Below are 19,962 nucleotides of genomic sequence, written 5' to 3' on the forward strand. Positions count from 1 at the left end.
ATCTTCCAATCCTCTCTCTCTAACAGGAAGTACCTGGCCTGCGTTGGTTACCCAGAATGCAAGTGTTCCGTGTGGTTTCCGGACACGGTGTTAGAGGTCAACAGAGACGAGTCTGTCTGTCCCACCTGTCAGCCTCACCCAGTTCACATGTAGGTATCGGTCTGTCTGTCTGTTATACCTGTCTGTCTGTCCCACCTGTCAGCCTCGCCCCGTTCACATGTAGGTATCTGTCTGTCTGTCTGTCTGTTATACCTGTCTGTCTGCCTGCTTGTCTGCCTGCCCGCCCTGATGGTAGTGGAGACAGTGATATAAACCAGCCACATCAAAGAGTCCTGATGGAGACATCAGTACAGATATCTTGGTATTGTCCTTGATAGCAAACTGAGTTTTGAAGCCAATCTGAGGAATCTCTCCAGTTTCAGAGTGGACGAGGCCCTGATGACCGTCTGTTACAGATGGTTAATTTAGTCCATTCTAACGTTCAGGGCCGTCTGTTACAGATGGTTCATTTAACCCATTCTAACGTTCAGGGCCGTCTGTTACAGATGGTTAATTTAGTCCATTCTAACATTCGGGGCCGTCTGTTACAGATGGTTCATTTAACCCATTCTAACATTCAGGGCCGTCTGTTACAGATGGTTCATTTATCCCATTCTAACATTCAGGGCTGTCTGTTACAGATGGTTCATTTAACCCATTCTAACATTCAGGGCCGTCTGTTACAGATGGTTCATTTATCCCATTCTAACATTCAGGGCCGTCTGTTACAGATGGTTCATTTAATCCATTCTAACATTCAGGGCCGTCTGTTACAGATGGTTCATTTAATCCATTCTAACATTCAGGGCCGTCTGTTACAGATGGTTCATTTAATCCATCTGCTGGCGCTACGGAGGCGTTTGTTTCCGTCATGTAAAAACTGTCCCACTGCCATTCTCCAGTGCTAATGCCAGATTCAGCAAATGACCTGTCTAACATCAAGTCGCTTGAGCTGAGGGGGAGGGGTGGTCATTGTTGAGGGGGAGGGGTGGTCATAGCTGAGGGGGGATGGGTGGTCATAGCTGAGGGGGGATGGGTGGTCATATTTGAGGGGGGATGGGTTGTAATATTTTAGGGGGGATGGGTTGTAATATTTGAGGGGGAGGGGTGGTCATAGCTGAGGGGGGATGGGTGGTCATATTTGAGGGGGGATGGGTTGTAATATTTGAGGGGGGATGGGTTGTAATATTTGAGGGGGGATGGGTTGTAATATTTGAGGGGGGATGGGTGGTCATATTTGAGGGGGGAGGGGTGGTCATATTTGAGGGGGGAGTGGTGGTCATATTTGAGGGGGGAGGGGTGGTCATATTTGAGGGGGGATGGGTTGTAATATTTGAGGGGGGATGGGTTGTAATATTTGAGGGGGGATGGGTTGTAATATTTGAGGGGGGATGGGTTGTAATATTTGAGGGGGGATGGGTGGTCATATTTGAGGGGGGAGGGGTGGTAATATTTGAGGGGGGAGGGGTGGTAATATTTGAGGGGGGAGGGGTGGTAATATTTGAGGGGGGAGGGGTGGTAATATTTGAGGGGGGATGGGTGGTAATATTTGAGGGGGGGATGGGTGGTCATATTTGAGGGGGGATGGTTTGTAATATTTGAGGGGGGATGGGTTGTAATATTTGAGGGGGGATGGGTGGTCATATTTGAGGGGGGATGGGTGGTCATATTTGAGGGGGGATGGGTGGTCATATTTGAGGGGGGATGGGTTGTAATATTTGAGGGGGGATGGGTGGTCATATTTGAGGGGGGATGGGTGGTCATATTTGAGGGGGGATGGGTGGTCATATTTGAGGGGGGATGGGTGGTAATATTTGAGATGGGATGGGTGGTAATATTTGAGGGGGGATAGGTGGTAATATTTGAGGGGGGAGGGGTGGTAATATTTGAGGGGGGAGGGGTGGTAATATTTGAGGGGGGAGGGGTGGTAATATTTGAGGGGGGAGGGGTGGTAATATTTGAGGGGGGAGGGGTGGTAATATTTGAGGGGGGAGGGGTGGTAATATTTGAGGGGGGATGGGTGGTCATATTTGAGGGGGGATGGGTTGTAATATTTGAGGGGGGATGGGTTGTAATATTTGAGGGGGGAGGGGTTGTAATATTTGAGGGGGGAGGGGTTGTAATATTTGAGGGGGGAGGGGTGGACATATTTGAGGGGGGATGGGTTGTAATATTTGAGGGGGGAGGGGTTGTAATATTTGAGGGGGGAGGGGTTGTAATATTTGGGGGGGATGGGTTGTAATATTTGAGGGGGGATGGGTGGTAATATTTGAGGGGGGATGGGTTGTAATATTTGAGGGGGGAGGGGTTGTAATATTTGAGGGGGGAGGGGTTGTAATATTTGAGGGGGGAGGGGTTGTAATATTTGAGGGGGGATGAGTTGTAATATTTGAGGGGGGATGGGTGGTAATATTTGAGGGGGGATGGGTGGTAATATTTGAGGGGGGATGGGTGGTAATATTTGAGGGGGGATGGGTGGTCATATTTGAGGGGGGATGGGTGGTCATATTTGAGGGGGGATGGGTGGTCATATTTGAGGGGGGATGGGTGGTAATATTTGAGGGGGGATGGGTGGTAATATTTGAGGGGGGATGGGTGGTAATATTTGAGATGGGATGGGTGGTAATATTTGAGGGGGGATGGGTGGTAATATTTGAGGGGGGATGGGTTGTAATATTTGAGATGGGATGGGTGGTAATATTTGAGGGGGGATGGGTGGTCATATGAGGGGGGATGGGTGGTCATATGAGGGGGGATGGGTGGTCATATTTGAGGGGGGATGGGTGGTAATATTTGAGATGGGATGGGTGGTAATATTTGAGGGGGGATGGGTTGTAATATTTGAGGGGGGATGGGTGGTCATATTTGATATTTGAGGGGGGATGGCTGGTCATATTTGAGGGGGGATGGGTGGTAATATTTGAGATGGGATGGGTGGTAATATTTGAGCTGAGGTGGGATGGGTTGTAATATTTGAGGGGGGATGGGTGGTCATATTTGAGGGGGGATGGGTGGTCATATTTGAGGGGGGATGGGTGGTAATATTTGAGATGGGATGGGTGGTAATATTTGAGCTGAGGTGGGATGGGTTGTAATATTTGAGGGGGGATGGGTGGTAATATTTGAGGGGGGGATGGGTTGTAATATTTGAGGGGGGATGGGTTGTAATATTTGAGGGGGGATGGGTTGTAATATTTGAGGGGGAATGGGTGGTCATATTTGAGGGGGGATGGTTTGTAATATTTGAGGGGGGATGGGTTGTAATATTTGAGGGGGGATGGGTGGTCATATTTGAGGGGGGATGGGTGGTCATATTTGAGGGGAGATGGGTTGTAATATTTGAGGGGGGATGGGTGGTAATATTTGAGGGGGGATGGGTGGTAATATTTGAGATGGGATGGGTGGTAATATTTGAGGGGGGATAGGTGGTAATATTTGAGGGGGGATGGGTGGTCATATTTGAGGGGGGATGGGTGGACATATTTGAGGGGGGATGGGTTGTAATATTTGAGGGGGGATGGGTGGTCATATTTGAGGGGGGATGGGTGGTCATATTTGAGGGGGGATGAGTTGTAATATTTGAGGGGGGATGGGTTGTAATATTTAAGGGGGGATGGGTGGTCATATTTGAGGGGGGATGGGTTGTAATATTTGAGGGGGGGTGGGTTGTAATATTTGAGGGGGGATGGGTGGTCATATTTGAGGGGGGATGGGTTGTAATATTTGAGGGGGGATGGGTTGTAATATTTGAGGGGGGATGGGTGGTCATATTTGAGGGGGGATGGGTTGTAATATTTGAGGTGGATGGGTGGTAATATTTGAGGGGGGATGGGTGGTAATATTTGAGCTGAGGTGGGATGGGTGGTAATATTTGAGCTGAGGTGGGATGGGTGGTCATATTTGAGGGGGGATGGGTTGTAATATTTGAGGGGGGATGGGTGGTAATATTTGAGGGGGGATGGGTGGTCATATTTGAGGGGGGATGGGTGGTCACATTTGAGGGGGGATGGGTTGTAATATTTGAGGGGGGATGGGTGGTCATATTTGAGGGGGGATGGGTCGTCATATTTGAGGGGGGATGGGTGGTAATATTTGAGATGGGATGGGTGGTAATATTTGAGGGGGGATGGGTTGTAATATTTGAGGGGGGATGGGTGGTCATATTTGAGGGGGGTGGGTTGTAATATTTGAGGGGGGATGGGTGGTCATATTTGAGGGGGGATGGGTGGTAATATTGGAGATGGGATGGGTGGTAATATTTGAGCTGAGGTGGGATGGCTTGTAATATTTGAGGGGGGATGGGTTGTAATATTTGAGGGGGGATGGGTGGTAATATTTGAGGGGGTGATGGGTTGTAATGTTTGAGGGGGGATGGGTTGTAATATTTGAGGGGGGATGGGTGGTCATATTTGAGGGGGGATGGTTTGTAATATTTGAGGGGGGATGGGTTGTAATATTTGAGGGGGGATGGGTGGTCATATTTGAGGGGGGATGGGTGGTCATATTTGAGGGGAGATGGGTTGTAATATTTGAGGGGGGATGGGTTGTAATATTTGAGGGGGGATGGGTTGTAATATTTGAGGGGGGATGGGTGGTCATATTTGAGGGGGGATGGGTTGTAATATTTGAGGTGGATGGGTAGTAATATTTGAGGGGGGATGGGTGGTAATATTTGAGCTGAGGTGGGATGGGTGGTAATATTTGAGCTGAGGTGGGATGGGTGGTCATATTTGAGGGGGGATGGGTTGTAATATTTGAGGGGGGATGGGTGGTAATATTTGAGGGGGGATGGGTGGTCATATTTGAGGGGGGATGGGTGGTCATATTTGAGGGGGGATGGGTTGTAATATTTGAGGGGGGATGGGTGGTCATATTTGAGGGGGGATGGGTGGTCATATTTGAGGGGGGATGGGTGGTCATATTTGAGGGGGGATGGGTTGTAATATTTGAGGGGGGATTGGTTGTAATATTTGAGGGGGGATGGGTGGTCATATTTGAGGGGGGATGGGTGGTCATATTTGAGGGGGGATGGGTGGTCATATTTGAGGGGGGATGGGTGGTAATATTTGAGGTGGAATGGGTGGTAATGTTTGAGGGGGGATGGGTTGTAATATTTGAGGGGGGATGGGTTGTAATATTTGAGGGGGGATGGGTCGTCATATTTGAGGGGGGATGGGTGGTAATATTTGAGATGGGATGGGTGGTAATATTTGAGGGGGGTATGGGTTGTAATATTTGAGGGGGGATGGGTGGTCATATTTGAGGGGGGTGGGTTGTAATATTTGAGGGGGGATGGGTGGTCATATTTGAGGGGGGATGGGTGGTAATATTGGAGATGGGATGGGTGGTAATATTTGAGCTGAGGTGGGATGGGTTGTAATATTTGAGGTGGGATGGGTTGTAATATTTGAGGGGGGATGGGTGGTAATATTTGAGGGGGGGGGTGGGTTGTAATGTTTGAGGGGGGATGGGTTGTAATATTTGAGGGGGGATGGGTGGTCATATTTGAGGGGGGATGGTTTGTAATATTTGAGGGGGAATGGGTTGTAATATTTGAGGGGGGATGGGTGGTCATATTTGAGGGGGGATGGGTGGTCATATTTGAGGGGGGATGGGTGGTCATATTTGAGGGGAGATGGGTTGTAATATTTGAGGGGGGATGGGTGGTAATATTTGAGGGGGGATGGGTGGTAATATTTGAGATAGGATGGGTGGTAATATTTGAGGGGGGATGGGTGGTCATATTTGAGGGGGGTGGGTTGTAATATTTGAGGGGGGATGGGTGGTCATATTTGAGGGGGGATGGGTGGTAATATTGGAGATGGGATGGGTGGTAATATTTGAGCTGAGGTGGGATGGCTTGTAATATTTGAGGGGGGATGGGTTGTAATATTTGAGGGGGGATGGGTGGTAATATTTGAGGGGGGGATGGGTTGTAATGTTTGAGGGGGGATGGGTTGTAATATTTGAGGGGGGATGGGTGGTCATATTTGAGGGGGGATGGTTTGTAATATTTGAGGGGGGATGGGTTGTAATATTTGAGGGGGGATGGGTGGTCATATTTGAGGGGGGATGGGTGGTCATATTTGAGGGGAGATGGGTTGTAATATTTGAGGGGGGATGGGTTGTAATATTTGAGGGGGGATGGGTTGTAATATTTGAGGGGGGATGGGTGGTCATATTTGAGGGGGGATGGGTTGTAATATTTGAGGTGGATGGGTGGTAATATTTGAGGGGGGATGGGTGGTAATATTTGAGCTGAGGTGGGATGGGTGGTAATATTTGAGCTGAGGTGGGATGGGTGGTCATATTTGAGGGGGGATGGGTTGTAATATTTGAGGGGGGATGGGTGGTAATATTTGAGGGGGGATGGGTGGTCATATTTGAGGGGGGATGGGTGGTCATATTTGAGGGGGGATGGGTTGTAATATTTGAGGGGGGATGGGTGGTCATATTTGAGGGGGGATGGGTGGTAATATTTGAGGGGGGATGGGTGGTCATATTTGAAGGGGGATGGGTTGTAATATTTGAGGGGGGATTGGTTGTAATATTTGAGGGGGGATGGGTGGTCATATTTGAGGGGGGATGGGTGGTCATATTTGAGGGGGGATGGGTGGTAATATTTGAGGTGGGATGGGTGGTAATGTTTGAGGGGGGATGGGTTGTAATATTTGAGGGGGGATGGGTTGTAATATTTGAGGGGGGATGGGTCGTCATATTTGAGGGGGGATGGGTGGTAATAATTGAGATGGGATGGGTGGTAATATTTGAGGGGGGTATGGGTTGTAATATTTGAGGGGGGATGGGTGGTCATATTTGAGGGGGGTGGGTTGTAATATTTGAGGGGGGATGGGTGGTCATATTTGAGGGGGGATGGGTGGTAATATTGGAGATGGGATGGGTGGTAATATTTGAGCTGAGGTGGGATGGGTTGTAATATTTGAGGTGGGATGGGTTGTAATATTTGAGGGGGGATGGGTGGTAATATTTGAGGGGGGGATGGGTTGTAATGTTTGAGGGGGGATGGGTTGTAATATTTGAGGGGGGATGGGTGGTCATATTTGAGGGGGGATGGTTTGTAATATTTGAGGGGGAATGGGTTGTAATATTTGAGGGGGGATGGGTGGTCATATTTGAGGGGGGATGGGTGGTCATATTTGAGGGGGGATGGGTGGTCATATTTGAGGGGAGATGGGTTGTAATATTTGAGGGGGGATGGGTGGTAATATTTGAGGGGGGATGGGTGGTAATATTTGAGATAGGATGGGTGGTAATATTTGAGGGGGGATAGGTGGTAATATTTGAGGGGGGATGGGTGGTCATATTTGAGGGGGGATGGGTTGTAATATTTGAGGGGGGATGGGTTGCAATATTTGAGGGGGGATGGGTGGTCATATTTGAGGGGGGAGGGGTGGTCATATTTGAGGGGGGATGAGTTGTAATATTTGAGGGGGGATGGGTGGTCATATTTGAGGGGGGATGGGTTGTAATATTTGAGGGGGGATGGGTTGTAATATTTGAGGGGGGATGGGTGGTCATATTTGAGGGGGGATGGGTTGTAATATTTGAGGGGGGATGGGTTGTAATATTTGAGGGGGGATGGGTTGTAATATTTGAGGTGGATGGGTGGTAATATTTGAGGGGGTATGGGTGGTAATATTTGAGCTGAGGTGGGATGGATGGTAATATTTGAGCTGAGGTGGGATGGGTGGTCATATTTGAGGGGGGATGGGTTGTAATATTTGAGGGGGGATGGGTGGTAATATTTGAGGGGGGATGGGTGGTCATATTTGAGGGGGGATGGGTGGTCATATTTGAGGGGGGATGGGTTGTAATATTTGAGGGGGGATGGGTGGTCATATTTGAGGGGGGATGGGTGGTCATATTTGAGGGGGGATGGGTTGTAATATTTGAGGGGGGATGGGTGGTAATATTTGAGATGGGATGGGTGGTAATATTTGAGCTGAGGTGGGATGGGTGGTCATATTTGAGCTGAGGGGGGTTGTCTTTGGATGCAACTCAGCATTATTTGTCCTCCAAACACGACGAGTTGAGTTTTTACCAAAAAGTTATATTTTGGTTTCATCTTACCATATGGCATTCTCCCATCTTCTTCTGGATCATCCAAATGCTCTCTAGCAAACTTCAGATGGGCCTGGACATGTACTGGTTTAAGCAGGGGGACACGTCTGGCACTGCAGGATTTGAGTCCCTGGCGGCGTAGTGTGTTACTGATGGTAGGCTTTGTTACTTTGGTCCCAGCTCTCTGCAGGTCATTCACTAGGTCCCCCGTGTGGTCCTGGGATTTTTGCTCACCGTTCTTGTGATCATTTTGACCCCACGGGGTGAGATCATGCGTGGAGCCCCAGATTGAGGGAGATGATCAGTGTTCTTGTATGTCTTCCATTTTGTTTCTGGTGTCCTTTGACAGCTCTTTGGTCTTGGCCATAGTGGAGTTTGGAGTGTAACTGTTTGAGGTTGTGGACAGGTGTCTTTTATACTGATAACAAGTTCAAACAGGTGCCATTAATACAGGTAACGAGTGGAGGACAGAGGAGCCTCTTAAAGAAGAAGTTACAGGTCTGTGAGAGCCAGAAATCTTGCTTGTTTGTAGGTGACCAAATACTTATTTTCCACCATAATTTGCTAATTAAATCATTAAAAATCCTACAATGTGATTTTCTGGATTTTATTTTCTCATTTTGTCTGTCATAGTTGAAGTGTACCTATGATGAACATTACAGGCCTCTCTCATCTTTTTAAGTGGGAGAACTTGCACAATTGGTGGCTGACTAAATACTTTTTTTGCCCCACTTTATATGACTCCTCCTGTCTCTTCCTCTGATATTTAATAAACTATCAATGGACTGGGACAGACTACTGTCTCCTCTGATATTTAATAACCTATCAATGGACTGGGACAGACTACTGTCTCCTCTGATATTTAATAAACTATCAATCCCAAATTGACTGGGACAGACTACTGTCTCCTCTGATATTTAATAACCTATCGATGGACTGGGACAGACTACTGTCTCCTCTGATATTTAATAACCTATCAATGGACTGGGACAGACTACTGTCTCCTCTGATATTTAACAACCTATCAATGGACTGGGACAGACTACTGTCTCCTCTGATATTTAATAACCTATCAATGGACTGGGACAGACTACTGTCTCCTCTGATATTTAATAACCTATCAATGGACTGGGACAGACTACTGTCTCCTCTGATATTTAATAACCTATCAATGGACTGGGACAGACTACTGTCTCCTCTGATATTTAATAACCTATCAATGGACTGGGACAGACTACTGTATCCTCTGATATTTAATAAACTATCAATCCCCAATGGACTGGGACAGACTACTGTCTCCTCTGATATTTAATAACCTATCAATGGACTGGGACAGACTACTGTCTCCTCTGCTATTTAATAACCTATCGATGGACTGGGACAGACTACTGACTCCTCTGCTATTTAATAACCTATCGATGGACTGGGACAGACTACTGTCTCCTCTGATATTTAATAACCTATCAATGGACTGGGACAGACTACTGTCTCCTCTGATATTTAATAACCTATCAATGGACTGGGACAGACTACTGTCTCCTCTGATATTTAATAACCTATCAATGGACTGGGACAGACTACTGTCTCCTCTGATATTTAATAACCTATGATTGGACTGGGACAGACTACTGTCTCCTCTGATATTTAATAAACTATCAATCCCCAATGGACTGGGACAGACTACTGTCTCCTCTGATATTTAATAACCTATCAATGGACTGGGACAGACTACTGTCTCCTCTGATATTTAATAACCTATCAATGGACTGGGACAGACTACTGTATCCTCTGATATTTAATAACCTATCAATGGACTGGGACAGACTACTGTATCCTCTGATATTTAATAACCTATCAATGGACTGGGACAGACTACTGTCTCCTCTGATATTTAATAACCTATGATTGGACTGAGACAGACTACTGTCTCCTCTGATATTTAATAAACTATCAATCCCCAATGGACTGGGACAGACTACTGTCTCCTCTGATATTTAATAACCTATCAATGGACTGGGACAGACTACTGTCTCCTCTGATATTTAATAACCTATCAATGGACTGGGACAGACTACTGTATCCTCTGATATTTAATAAACTATCAATCCCCAATGGACTGGGACAGACTACTGTCTCCTCTGATATTTAATAACCTATCAATGGACTGGGACAGACTACTGTCTCCTCTGATAATTAATAAACTATCGATCCCCAATGGACTGGGACAGACTACTGTCTCCTCTGATATTTAATAACCTATCAATGGACTGGGACAGACTACTGTCTCCTCAGGTTATTAAATATCAGAGGAGACAGTAGTCTGTCCCAGTCCATCGATAGGTTATTAAATATCAATCGATGGACTGGGACAGACTACTGTCTCCTCTGATATTTAATAACCTATCAATGGACTGGGACAGACTACTGTATCCTCTGATATTTAATAACCTATCAATGGACTGGGACAGACTACTGTCTCCTCTGATATTTAATAACCTATCAATGGACTGGGACAGACTACTGTCTCCTCTGATATTTAATAACCTATCGATGGACTGGGACAGACTACTGTCTCCTCTGATATTTAATAACCTATCAATGGACTGGGACAGACTACTGTATCCTCTGATATTTAATAACCTATCAATGGACTGGGACAGACTACTGTCTCCTCTGATATTTAATAACCTATCAATGGACTGGGACAGACTACTGTCTCCTCTGATATTTAATAACCTATGATTGGACTGGGACAGACTACTGTCTCCTCTGATATTTAATAAACTATCAATCCCCAATGGACTGGGACAGACTACTGTCTCCTCTGATATTTAATAACCTATCAATGGACTGGGACAGACTACTGTCTCCTCTGATATTTAATAACCTATCAATGGACTGGGACAGACTACTGTATCCTCTGATATTTAATAAACTATCAATCCCCAATGGACTGGGACAGACTACTGTCTCCTCTGATATTTAATAACCTATCAATGGACTGGGACAGACTACTGTCTCCTCTGATATTTAATAACCTATCAATGGACTGGGACAGACTACTGTCTCCTCTGATATTTAATAACCTATCAATGGACTGGGACAGACTACTGTCTCCTCTGATATTTAATAAACTATCGATCCCCAATGGACTGGGACAGACTACTGACTCCTCTGATATTTAATAACCTATCAATGGACTGGGACAGACTACTGTCTCCTCTGATATTTAATAACCTATCAATGGACTGGGACAGACTACTGTCTCCTCTGCTATTTAATAACCTATCGATGGACTGGGACAGACTACTGTATCCTCTGATATTTAATAACCTATCAATGGACTGGGACATACTACTGTCTCCTCTGATATTTAATAACCTATGATTGGACTGGGACAGACTACTGTCTCCTCTGATATTTAATAACCTATCAATGGACTGGGACAGACTACTGTCTCCTCTGATATTTAATAACCTATCAATGGACTGGGACAGACTACTGTCTCCTCTGATATTTAATAACCTATCAATGGACTGGGACATACTACTGTCTCCTCTGATATTTAATAACCTATGATTGGACTGGGACAGACTACTGTCTCCTCTGATATTTAATAACCTATCAATGGACTGGGACAGACTACTGTCTCCTCTGATATTTAATAACCTATCAATGGACTGGGACAGACTACTGTCTCCTCTGATATTTAATAACCTATCAATGGACTGGGACAGACTACTGTCTCCTCTGATATTTAATAACCTATCAATGGACTGGGACATACTACTGTCTCCTCTGATATTTAATAACCTATGATTGGACTGGGACAGACTACTGTCTCCTCTGATATTTAATAACCTATCAATGGACTGGGACAGACTACTGTCTCCTCTGATATTTAATAACCTATCAATGGACTGGGACAGACTACTGTCTCCTCTGATATTTAATAAACTATCGATCCCCAATGGACTGGGACAGACTACTGTCTCCTCTGATATTTAATAACCTATCAATGGACTGGGACAGACTACTGTCTCCTCTGATATTTAATAACCTATCGATGGACTGGGACAGACTACTGTCTCCTCTGATATTTAATAACCTATCGATGGACTGCCCCCTGGGTGTAATAAAGACTACTCTACATGACTCCTCCTGTCTCTTCCTCTGCAGGTTAAAGTTGAAGTTCCGACGAGGCAGCCTCCCTCCCATGATGCCGCTGGAGTTTGTGGGCTGCATCGGAGGGTGTGACGAGACACTGAGGGAGGTGCTCAACCTCAAATACCTCAGAATGGGTGGAGGCGGGGTGGCGGGAGGAGTAGGAGGAGCTGTAGGAGGAAGAGGGGGAGCTGGGGGAGGAAGAGGAGTAGGAGCAGCTGGGGGAGGAAGAGGAGCAGCTGGGGGAGGAAGAGGAGGAGGAAGGGGAGACACTGCAACCAATCAGCCTAGACCTCGCCCAGCCCCCAGACCGGACCCCCTGTCTCCCCAAGCCCCCAACCCCCCCTCCTCGTCCTGGCCCCCCCACCCTCGTCCTGACCCCCAGGCCCCACCCCCTGACCCCAGAGGTGGTGACGTCACAGTGTGTAACTGTGGGTCGGAGGCGGTCCTCCTCACCGTGAGGAAAGACGGTCCTAACCAGGGCAGACAGTTCTATAAGTGTTCCTCTGGAGGCTGTAACTTCTTCCTGTGGACCGACCAGCCCGACACTAACGTTTACCCTCCAGGCCCCCAGGGGGCGCCACCCAGCAGGCCACAGCAGCCCCCCAGGAGCTCCGTGGGGGAGGTGGTTTGTAACTGCAGTGAGCCAGCGGTTCAGAGGACAGTGCAGAAGGAAGGACATAATAAAGGAAGAGTGTTCCATACCTGTGAGAAGCCCAGAGATCAACAGTGTGGATTCTTCCTCTGGGCTGACGAGAACATCCCACCACCAGGTAACGTAACACACACACTGTAACACACTGTAACATATACACACACACACACACACACACACACACACTCTGTAACACACACACTGTAACACACACACACACACACACTGTAACACAGACACACACACACTGTAACACACACACACACACACTGTAACACACACACACGCTGTAACACACACACACACACACACACTGTAACACACACACACACTGTAACACACACACACACGCTGTAACACACACACTGTAACACACACACACGCTGTAACACACACACACACACACACACACTGTAACACACACACGCTGTAACACACACACTGTAACACACACACACTGTAACACACACACACACACACACACTATAACACACACACACTATCACACACACTGTAACACACACACACACACACACTGTAACACACACACACACACACACACACTGTAACACACACAAACTGTAACACACACACACTATAACACACACACACTATAACACACACACACTGTAACACACACACTGTAACACACTGTAACACACACACACACTGTAACACACACACACTCTGTAACACACACACTATAACACACACACACACTGTAACACACACACACTCTGTAACACACACACTATAACACACACACACACTGTAACACACACACACACTATAACACACACACGCTGTAACACACACACACACTGTAACACACACACACACTATAACACACACACACACACACACACTATAACACACACACACTGTAACACACACACACACTATAACACACACACACTGTAACACACACACACTGTAACACATACACACACTGTAACACACACGCACTGTAACACACACACCCACTGTAACACACACACACTATAACACACACATGCAGACACATACACCCATTGCTAACCTCTGTCTGTGTCTCTACCAGGTTCAGGTTCTGGAGGGGGAGACTGGGGGAAGAGGGGGAGGGAGACTGGGGGAGGAGGAGCCCCCCCCACCACCAAACCCCCCGCTACCAGGAAGCCCCGTACCTGTGGCATCTGTCACATGCCTGGACACACACGTGTCACCTGCCCTCAGCGTTGACCTTTAACCCCTGATCCCACTGCTGCCATGGAGATGCTCTGACCCCCGTGTGACACGGGAAGCTCAGCGGTGGATGTTGTTGATATAAACACAGAACTAGAATGAGTTTACCTTCAACTCGCCCCTTAACCCTGAACATCAGGAGGGGATCCCAAACGGACCAGAGGTCAGCTTCTAGAGGTGTTAAACCAGGGTTCATTCTGCCTGTGTCTCACCTCTGACAGAGAAACTGCATTTATATGACATGAAGAATAGATCAATATTTTACAGAGAAATAAAATAATGGATTTGAATGGTAATTTGTCCCCAATATGTAACATTGGCGTAAAGAATAGAATTGTAAATCCAAGTACCAGCTGGGAGGAGCCAGACGGGAGAAAGGTGAGACTAATACTGGTATTTTTGGATGTTTATATGAAATCACTGTTCCCAGCAATCTGGTGTCCTGTATTCTGTCTGACGAGTGCCTCTAAAATATCTCCCTTGTGTTGATGAATATTTACTAAGTTACAGTAGGAAGGACTTGTGTAAAAACGAATTAAATGGAATGGAAATGGGTGTTTTTATTGATTAGATCATAGCAGAGAGGAATAGGCGAAACTAGAATATCTTTGATCGTGACCACTTCATTATTGATTGATTGACTTCAGCGCGTTAGTCAAGTTTCTATGGTTGAACCGGGCGCACCTCCCCCGGAGGGCTGTTCCGTTCCCAGGCCGCCAGGGTGTTTCCGGTCCCAGCAGCTGTTCTGTCAAATGTTTCTCATTTTAGCTAACCCTTTTCCTTAACTTAATTTTCCTAAACCTGCTGCGAAAAGTCAAATATTACGTTCATTTGACAAAAGCAGCATCCTTCACCAGGGTTTCCACTAATTACCACACCCACAAAGTAAAGTTACCACTGCCACATAGTTGGCTATAATCGCAAAAATTAATGAAAACAAAAATATGCCTTAATTTAATAATCTTAGGCGTAAGATTCCCAGTGTGAGTAAGGTTTAAAATCCAATTTTAAGAAGATAAAGGAGCTGTTTCTGACTTTGTGGCTGTGGTAACCAGTGTCTCCGCTCCGCCTGATAAACCAAACACCAACAGAGACTGCAGCGACGGACGGACGGTTTCCCGAAGCACAAATGGCTGCCACCGGAGTCCTTCCTTTTATCCGGGGGGTAGACCTATCTGGAAACGACTTCAAAGTAAGACAACAATAACAATAAACACGGTTATATTTTACCTTTCCGGACCATTATTCGTGACAGGTAAACGACAGGCAGTTAGTTAGCAGCCTGGTAGCTAACGACGTGCCAACCAAAACAGGAACACTACCAGGGCGTTAGCCAGCTGTGTGACTGTAGCTAACTAGCTGTGGGACTAGCTAACTAGCTGTGTGACTGGTCAGACTGTAGCTAACTAGCTGTGGGACTAGCTAACTAGCTGTGTGACTGGTCAGACTGTAGCTAACTAGTTGTGTGACTGTAGCTAACTAGCTGTGTGACTAGCTAACTAGCTGTGTGACTGTAGCTAACTAGCTGTGTGACTGTAGCTAACTAGCTGTGGGATTGTAGCTAACTAGCTGTGTGACTGTAGCTAACTAGCTGTGGGATTGTAGCTAACTAGCTGTGGGACTATAGCTAACTAGCTGTGGGACTGTAGCTAACTAGCTGTGGGACTGTAGCTAACTAGCTGTGTGACTGGTCGGACTGTAGCTAACTAGCTGTGGGACTGGTCGGACTGTAGCTAACTCGTGTGACTGGTCGGACTGTAGCTAACTAGCTGTGGGACTGGTCGGACTGTAGCTAACTAGCTGTGGGACTGGTCCGACTGTAGCTAACTAGCTGTGGGACTGGTCGGACTGTAGCTAATTAGCTGTGTGACTGTAGCTAATTAGCTGTGTGACTGTAGCTAACTAGCTGTGGGACTGGTCGGACTGTAGCTAACTAGTTGTGTGACTGGTCGGACTGTAGCTAACTAGCTGTGGGACTGGTCGGACTGTAGCTAACTAGCTGTGTGAAGCAGATACTGCTTATTATTTATGTATCTGTCCCGTTAGATGTTTAAGTTAACATGGTCAGACAACACAGCTGAGAAGTATTTCTGCTTGTCTAGTTTAGGTCCCCCCCCCCCCCTCCCCCCCACACCTCCCATGTGTCACCCAGGGGGAAGATGACATCACCAGGCTCTGAGCATGTGTTGTGATGTCATACTATTCAAACGTCCTCACTCATGTTATTCTTGGCTTCTCTCTCTATTTCTACAAACAACACCTCATGATTTTCTGCTGATAATCGGGGCGGCAGATAGCCTAGAGCTGTCAAGAGCGTTGGCCCAGTAACCGAAAGGTCACTGGTTTAAATCCCCGGAGCCGACGAGGTTAAAAACAATTATGTCGACATGCCCTTGAGCAAGGCACTTAACCCTAATTGTCAAGTTACTGTGGATAAAGAGCGTCTCCTCAATGACAAAATAATACTGTGATGTAGTTGGGTCTCTAAGTTGCCAGACTTAGTGCTTCTGCTGACTCTTTAGGGTTTAGTCTGTCCCAGATCTGTGCTGTTGTTAACCTGACATAGACCTAGTGTTGAGTCCCAGTCTGTTGTTAACCTGATGTAGACCTAGTGTTGAGTCCCAGTCTGTTGTTAACCTGATGTAGACCTAGTGTTGAGTCCCAGTCTGTTGTTAACCTGACATAGACCTAGTGTTGAGTCCCAGTCTGTCTGGCCTGTTGTTAACCTGACGTAGACCTAGTGTTGAGTCCCAGTCTGTTGTTAACCTGACATGGACCTAGTGTTCAGTCCCAGTCTGTTGTTAACCTGGCATAGACCTAGTGTTGAGTCCCAGTCTGTCTGGCCTGTTGTTAACCTGACGTAGACCTAGTGTTGAGTCCCAGCCTGTTGTTAACCTGACATAGACCTAGTGTTGAGTCCCAGTCTGTTGTTAACCTGACGTAGACCTAGTGTTGAGTCCCAGCCTGTTGTTAACCTGACGTAGACCTAGTGTTGAGTCCCAGTCTGTTGTTAAACTGACATAGACCTAGTGTTGAGTCCCAGTCTGTTGTTAACCTGACATAGACCTAGTGTTGAGTCCCAGCCTGTTGTTAACCTGACATAGACCTAGTGTTGAGTCCCAGTCTGTTGTTAACCTGACGTAGACCTAGTGTTGAGTCCCAGTCTGTTGTTAAACTGACATAGACCTAGTGTTGAGTCCCAGTCTGTTGTTAACCTGACATAGACCTAGTGTTGAGTCCCAGTATGTTGTTAACCTGACATAGACCTAGTGTTGAGTCCCAGTCTGTTGTTAACCTGATATAGACCTAGTGTTGAGTCCCAGTCTGTCTGGCCTGTTGGTAACCTGATGTAGACCTAGTGTTGAGTCCCAGTCTGTTGTTAACCTGACATAGACCCAGTGTTGAGTCCCAGTCTGTTGTTAACCTGACATAGACCTAGTGTTGACAATGACAGCAGTGGGGTTAGCAAGAGCCCAAACACAGCTGGGACAGGCTAGCACTGTAGTGGGTTGGCCCCTAACCCTGTCTGTGTTTCTCGCTCTTCCCCTCTCTTCCTCTTCCCCTCTCTCGCTCTCTTCCTCTTCCCCTCTCTCGCTCTCTTCCCCTCGCTTCCTTTTCCCCTCTTCCTCTCTCGCTCTCTTCCTCTCTCTCTCGCTTCAAGGGGCTAAATTGGCATGGGAAACATGTTACCATTGCCAAAGAAAGTGAGGTAGATAATATACAAAAGTGAAATCAACAGTCTCTCTCTTCCGCCCCCCAGGGAGGTTACTTCCCTGAGCATGTGAAGTCTATGAGCAGTCTGAGATGGCTGAAACTCAACAGGACAGGCCTGTGTTATCTGCCAGAGGAGGTGGCTGCACTGCAGAAACTGGTGAGTACAGACTGTGGTGTCGACCCCATTTAGTCCACTGGTCCATAGGCTGTTGGTCCACTGACCATTTGTTAGTTGAGCAGTTACTAAATATTTTTTATGGCATGTGTTGATTGTTGCCTGTCTCAGGGGACTAATCCATTGCTGAGGCTGCCAGCAGTACATTTACTGTTAATTACCATTTATCTTCTGTTTGTTTTGTTACCAACATTTCTCTTCTATAATGTTTGTTGTGTTACCAACATTTCTCGTCTATAATGTTTGTTTTGTTACCAACATTTCTCGTCTATAATGTTTGTTTTGTTACCAACATTTCTCTTCTATAATGTTTGTTTTGTTACCAACATTTCTCTTCTATAATGTTTGTTTTGTTACCAACATTTCTCTTCTATAATGTTTGTTTTGTTACCAACATTTCTCGTCTATAATGTTTGTTTTGTTACCAACATTTCTCGTCTATAATGTTTGTTTTGTTACCAACATTTCTCGTCTATAATGTTTGTTTTGTTACCAACATTTCTCTTCTATAATGTTTGTTTTGTTACCAACATTTCTCTTCTATAATGTTTGTTTTGTTACCAACATTTCTCGTCTATAATGTTTGTTTTGTTACCAACATTTCTCGTCTATAATGTTTGTTTTGTTACCAACATTTCTCGTCTATAATGTTTGTTTTGTTACCAACATTTCTCTTCTATAATGTTTGTTTTGTTACCAACATTTCTCGTCTATAATGTTTGTTTTGTTACCAACATTTCTCGTCTATAATGTTTGTTTTGTTACCAACATTTCTCGTCTATAATGTTTGTTTTGTTACCAACATTTCTCTTCTATAATGTTTGTTTTGTTACCAACATTTCTCGTCTATAATGTTTGTTTTGTTACCAACATTTCTCGTCTATAATGTTTGTTTTGTTACCAACATTTCTCTTCTATAATGTTTGTTTTGTTACCAACATTTCTCGTCTATAATGTTTGTTTTGTTACCAACATTTCTCGTCTATGTTTGTTTTGTTACCAACATTTCTCTTCTATAATGTTTGTTTTGTTACCAACATTTCTCGTCTATAATGTTTGTTTTGTTACCAACATTTCTCGTCTATAATGTTTGTTTTGTTACCATTTCTGTTAATGCATTCAGTATATTACTACTCCAGTCGTTTGCGGTTCTCGCTGTCGGAGTGTACGTACACGTTGTTTGCAGAGAGCACATCCATCCTAGGCTACACTTGTTGGTTTATTTCACTCCATTTACGAGTTGTCAATGTGTTAGACTACCTGATTACACATGGAAGTAGACCTATAGACTACCTGATTACACATAGAAGTAGACCTATAGACTACCTGGCCCTGATTACACATGGAAGTAGACCTATAGACTACCTGATTACACATGGAAGTAGACCTATAGACTACCTGATTACACATGGAAGTAGACCTATAGACTACCTGATTACACATGGAAGTAGACCTATAGACTACCTGATTACACATGGAAGTAGACCTATAGACTACCTGATTACACATGGAAGTAGACCTATAGACTACCTGATTACACATGGAAGTAGACCTATAGACTACCTGGCCCTGATTACACATGGAAGTAGACCTATAGACTACCTGATTACACATAGAAGTAGACCTATAGACTACCTGGCCCTGATTACACATGGAAGTAGACCTATATACTACCTGATTACACATGGAAGTAGACCTATAGACTACCTGGCCCTGATTACACATGGAAGTAGACCTATAGACTACCTGATTACACATGGAAGTAGACCTATAGACTACCTGATTACACATAGAAGTAGACCTATATACTACCTGGCCCTGATTACACATGGAAGTAGACCTATAGACTACCTGGCCCTGATTACACATGGAAGTAGACCTATAGACTGCCTGATTACACATGGAAGTAGAC

General features: G+C 45.7%; 2 protein-coding genes across 3 annotated transcripts in view; both read left to right on the top strand.

The window, feature by feature from the left end:
• Positions 1 to 14,594, top strand: part of LOC110516858 (DNA topoisomerase 3-alpha-like) — a 53,622-nt gene extending 39,028 nt beyond the window's left edge. For both annotated transcript variants that reach the window (XM_036972336.1, XM_036972335.1), the window contains 3 exons: positions 27 to 149; positions 12,301 to 13,058; positions 14,001 to 14,594. In XM_036972336.1, coding sequence (XP_036828231.1) covers positions 27 to 149; positions 12,301 to 13,058; positions 14,001 to 14,158 — 1,039 coding nt within the window. In that variant the 3' untranslated portion in view covers positions 14,159 to 14,594. The remainder of the gene's footprint in view (positions 1 to 26; positions 150 to 12,300; positions 13,059 to 14,000) is intronic.
• A 650-nt stretch (positions 14,595 to 15,244) lies between these two features.
• The window catches only part of LOC110517072 (protein flightless-1 homolog), an 82,158-nt gene continuing 77,440 nt past the window's right edge, over positions 15,245 to 19,962 (top strand). Inside the window, exons 1-2 of the mRNA XM_036972334.1 lie at positions 15,245 to 15,353; positions 17,922 to 18,032. Of these exons, the coding sequence (XP_036828229.1) occupies positions 15,291 to 15,353; positions 17,922 to 18,032 (174 nt within the window). The 5' untranslated portion in view covers positions 15,245 to 15,290. The remainder of the gene's footprint in view (positions 15,354 to 17,921; positions 18,033 to 19,962) is intronic.

This window comes from Oncorhynchus mykiss, unplaced genomic scaffold (genome assembly GCF_013265735.2).
Source record: "Oncorhynchus mykiss isolate Arlee unplaced genomic scaffold, USDA_OmykA_1.1 un_scaffold_140, whole genome shotgun sequence".
Lineage (NCBI taxonomy): Eukaryota > Metazoa > Chordata > Actinopteri > Salmoniformes > Salmonidae > Oncorhynchus > Oncorhynchus mykiss.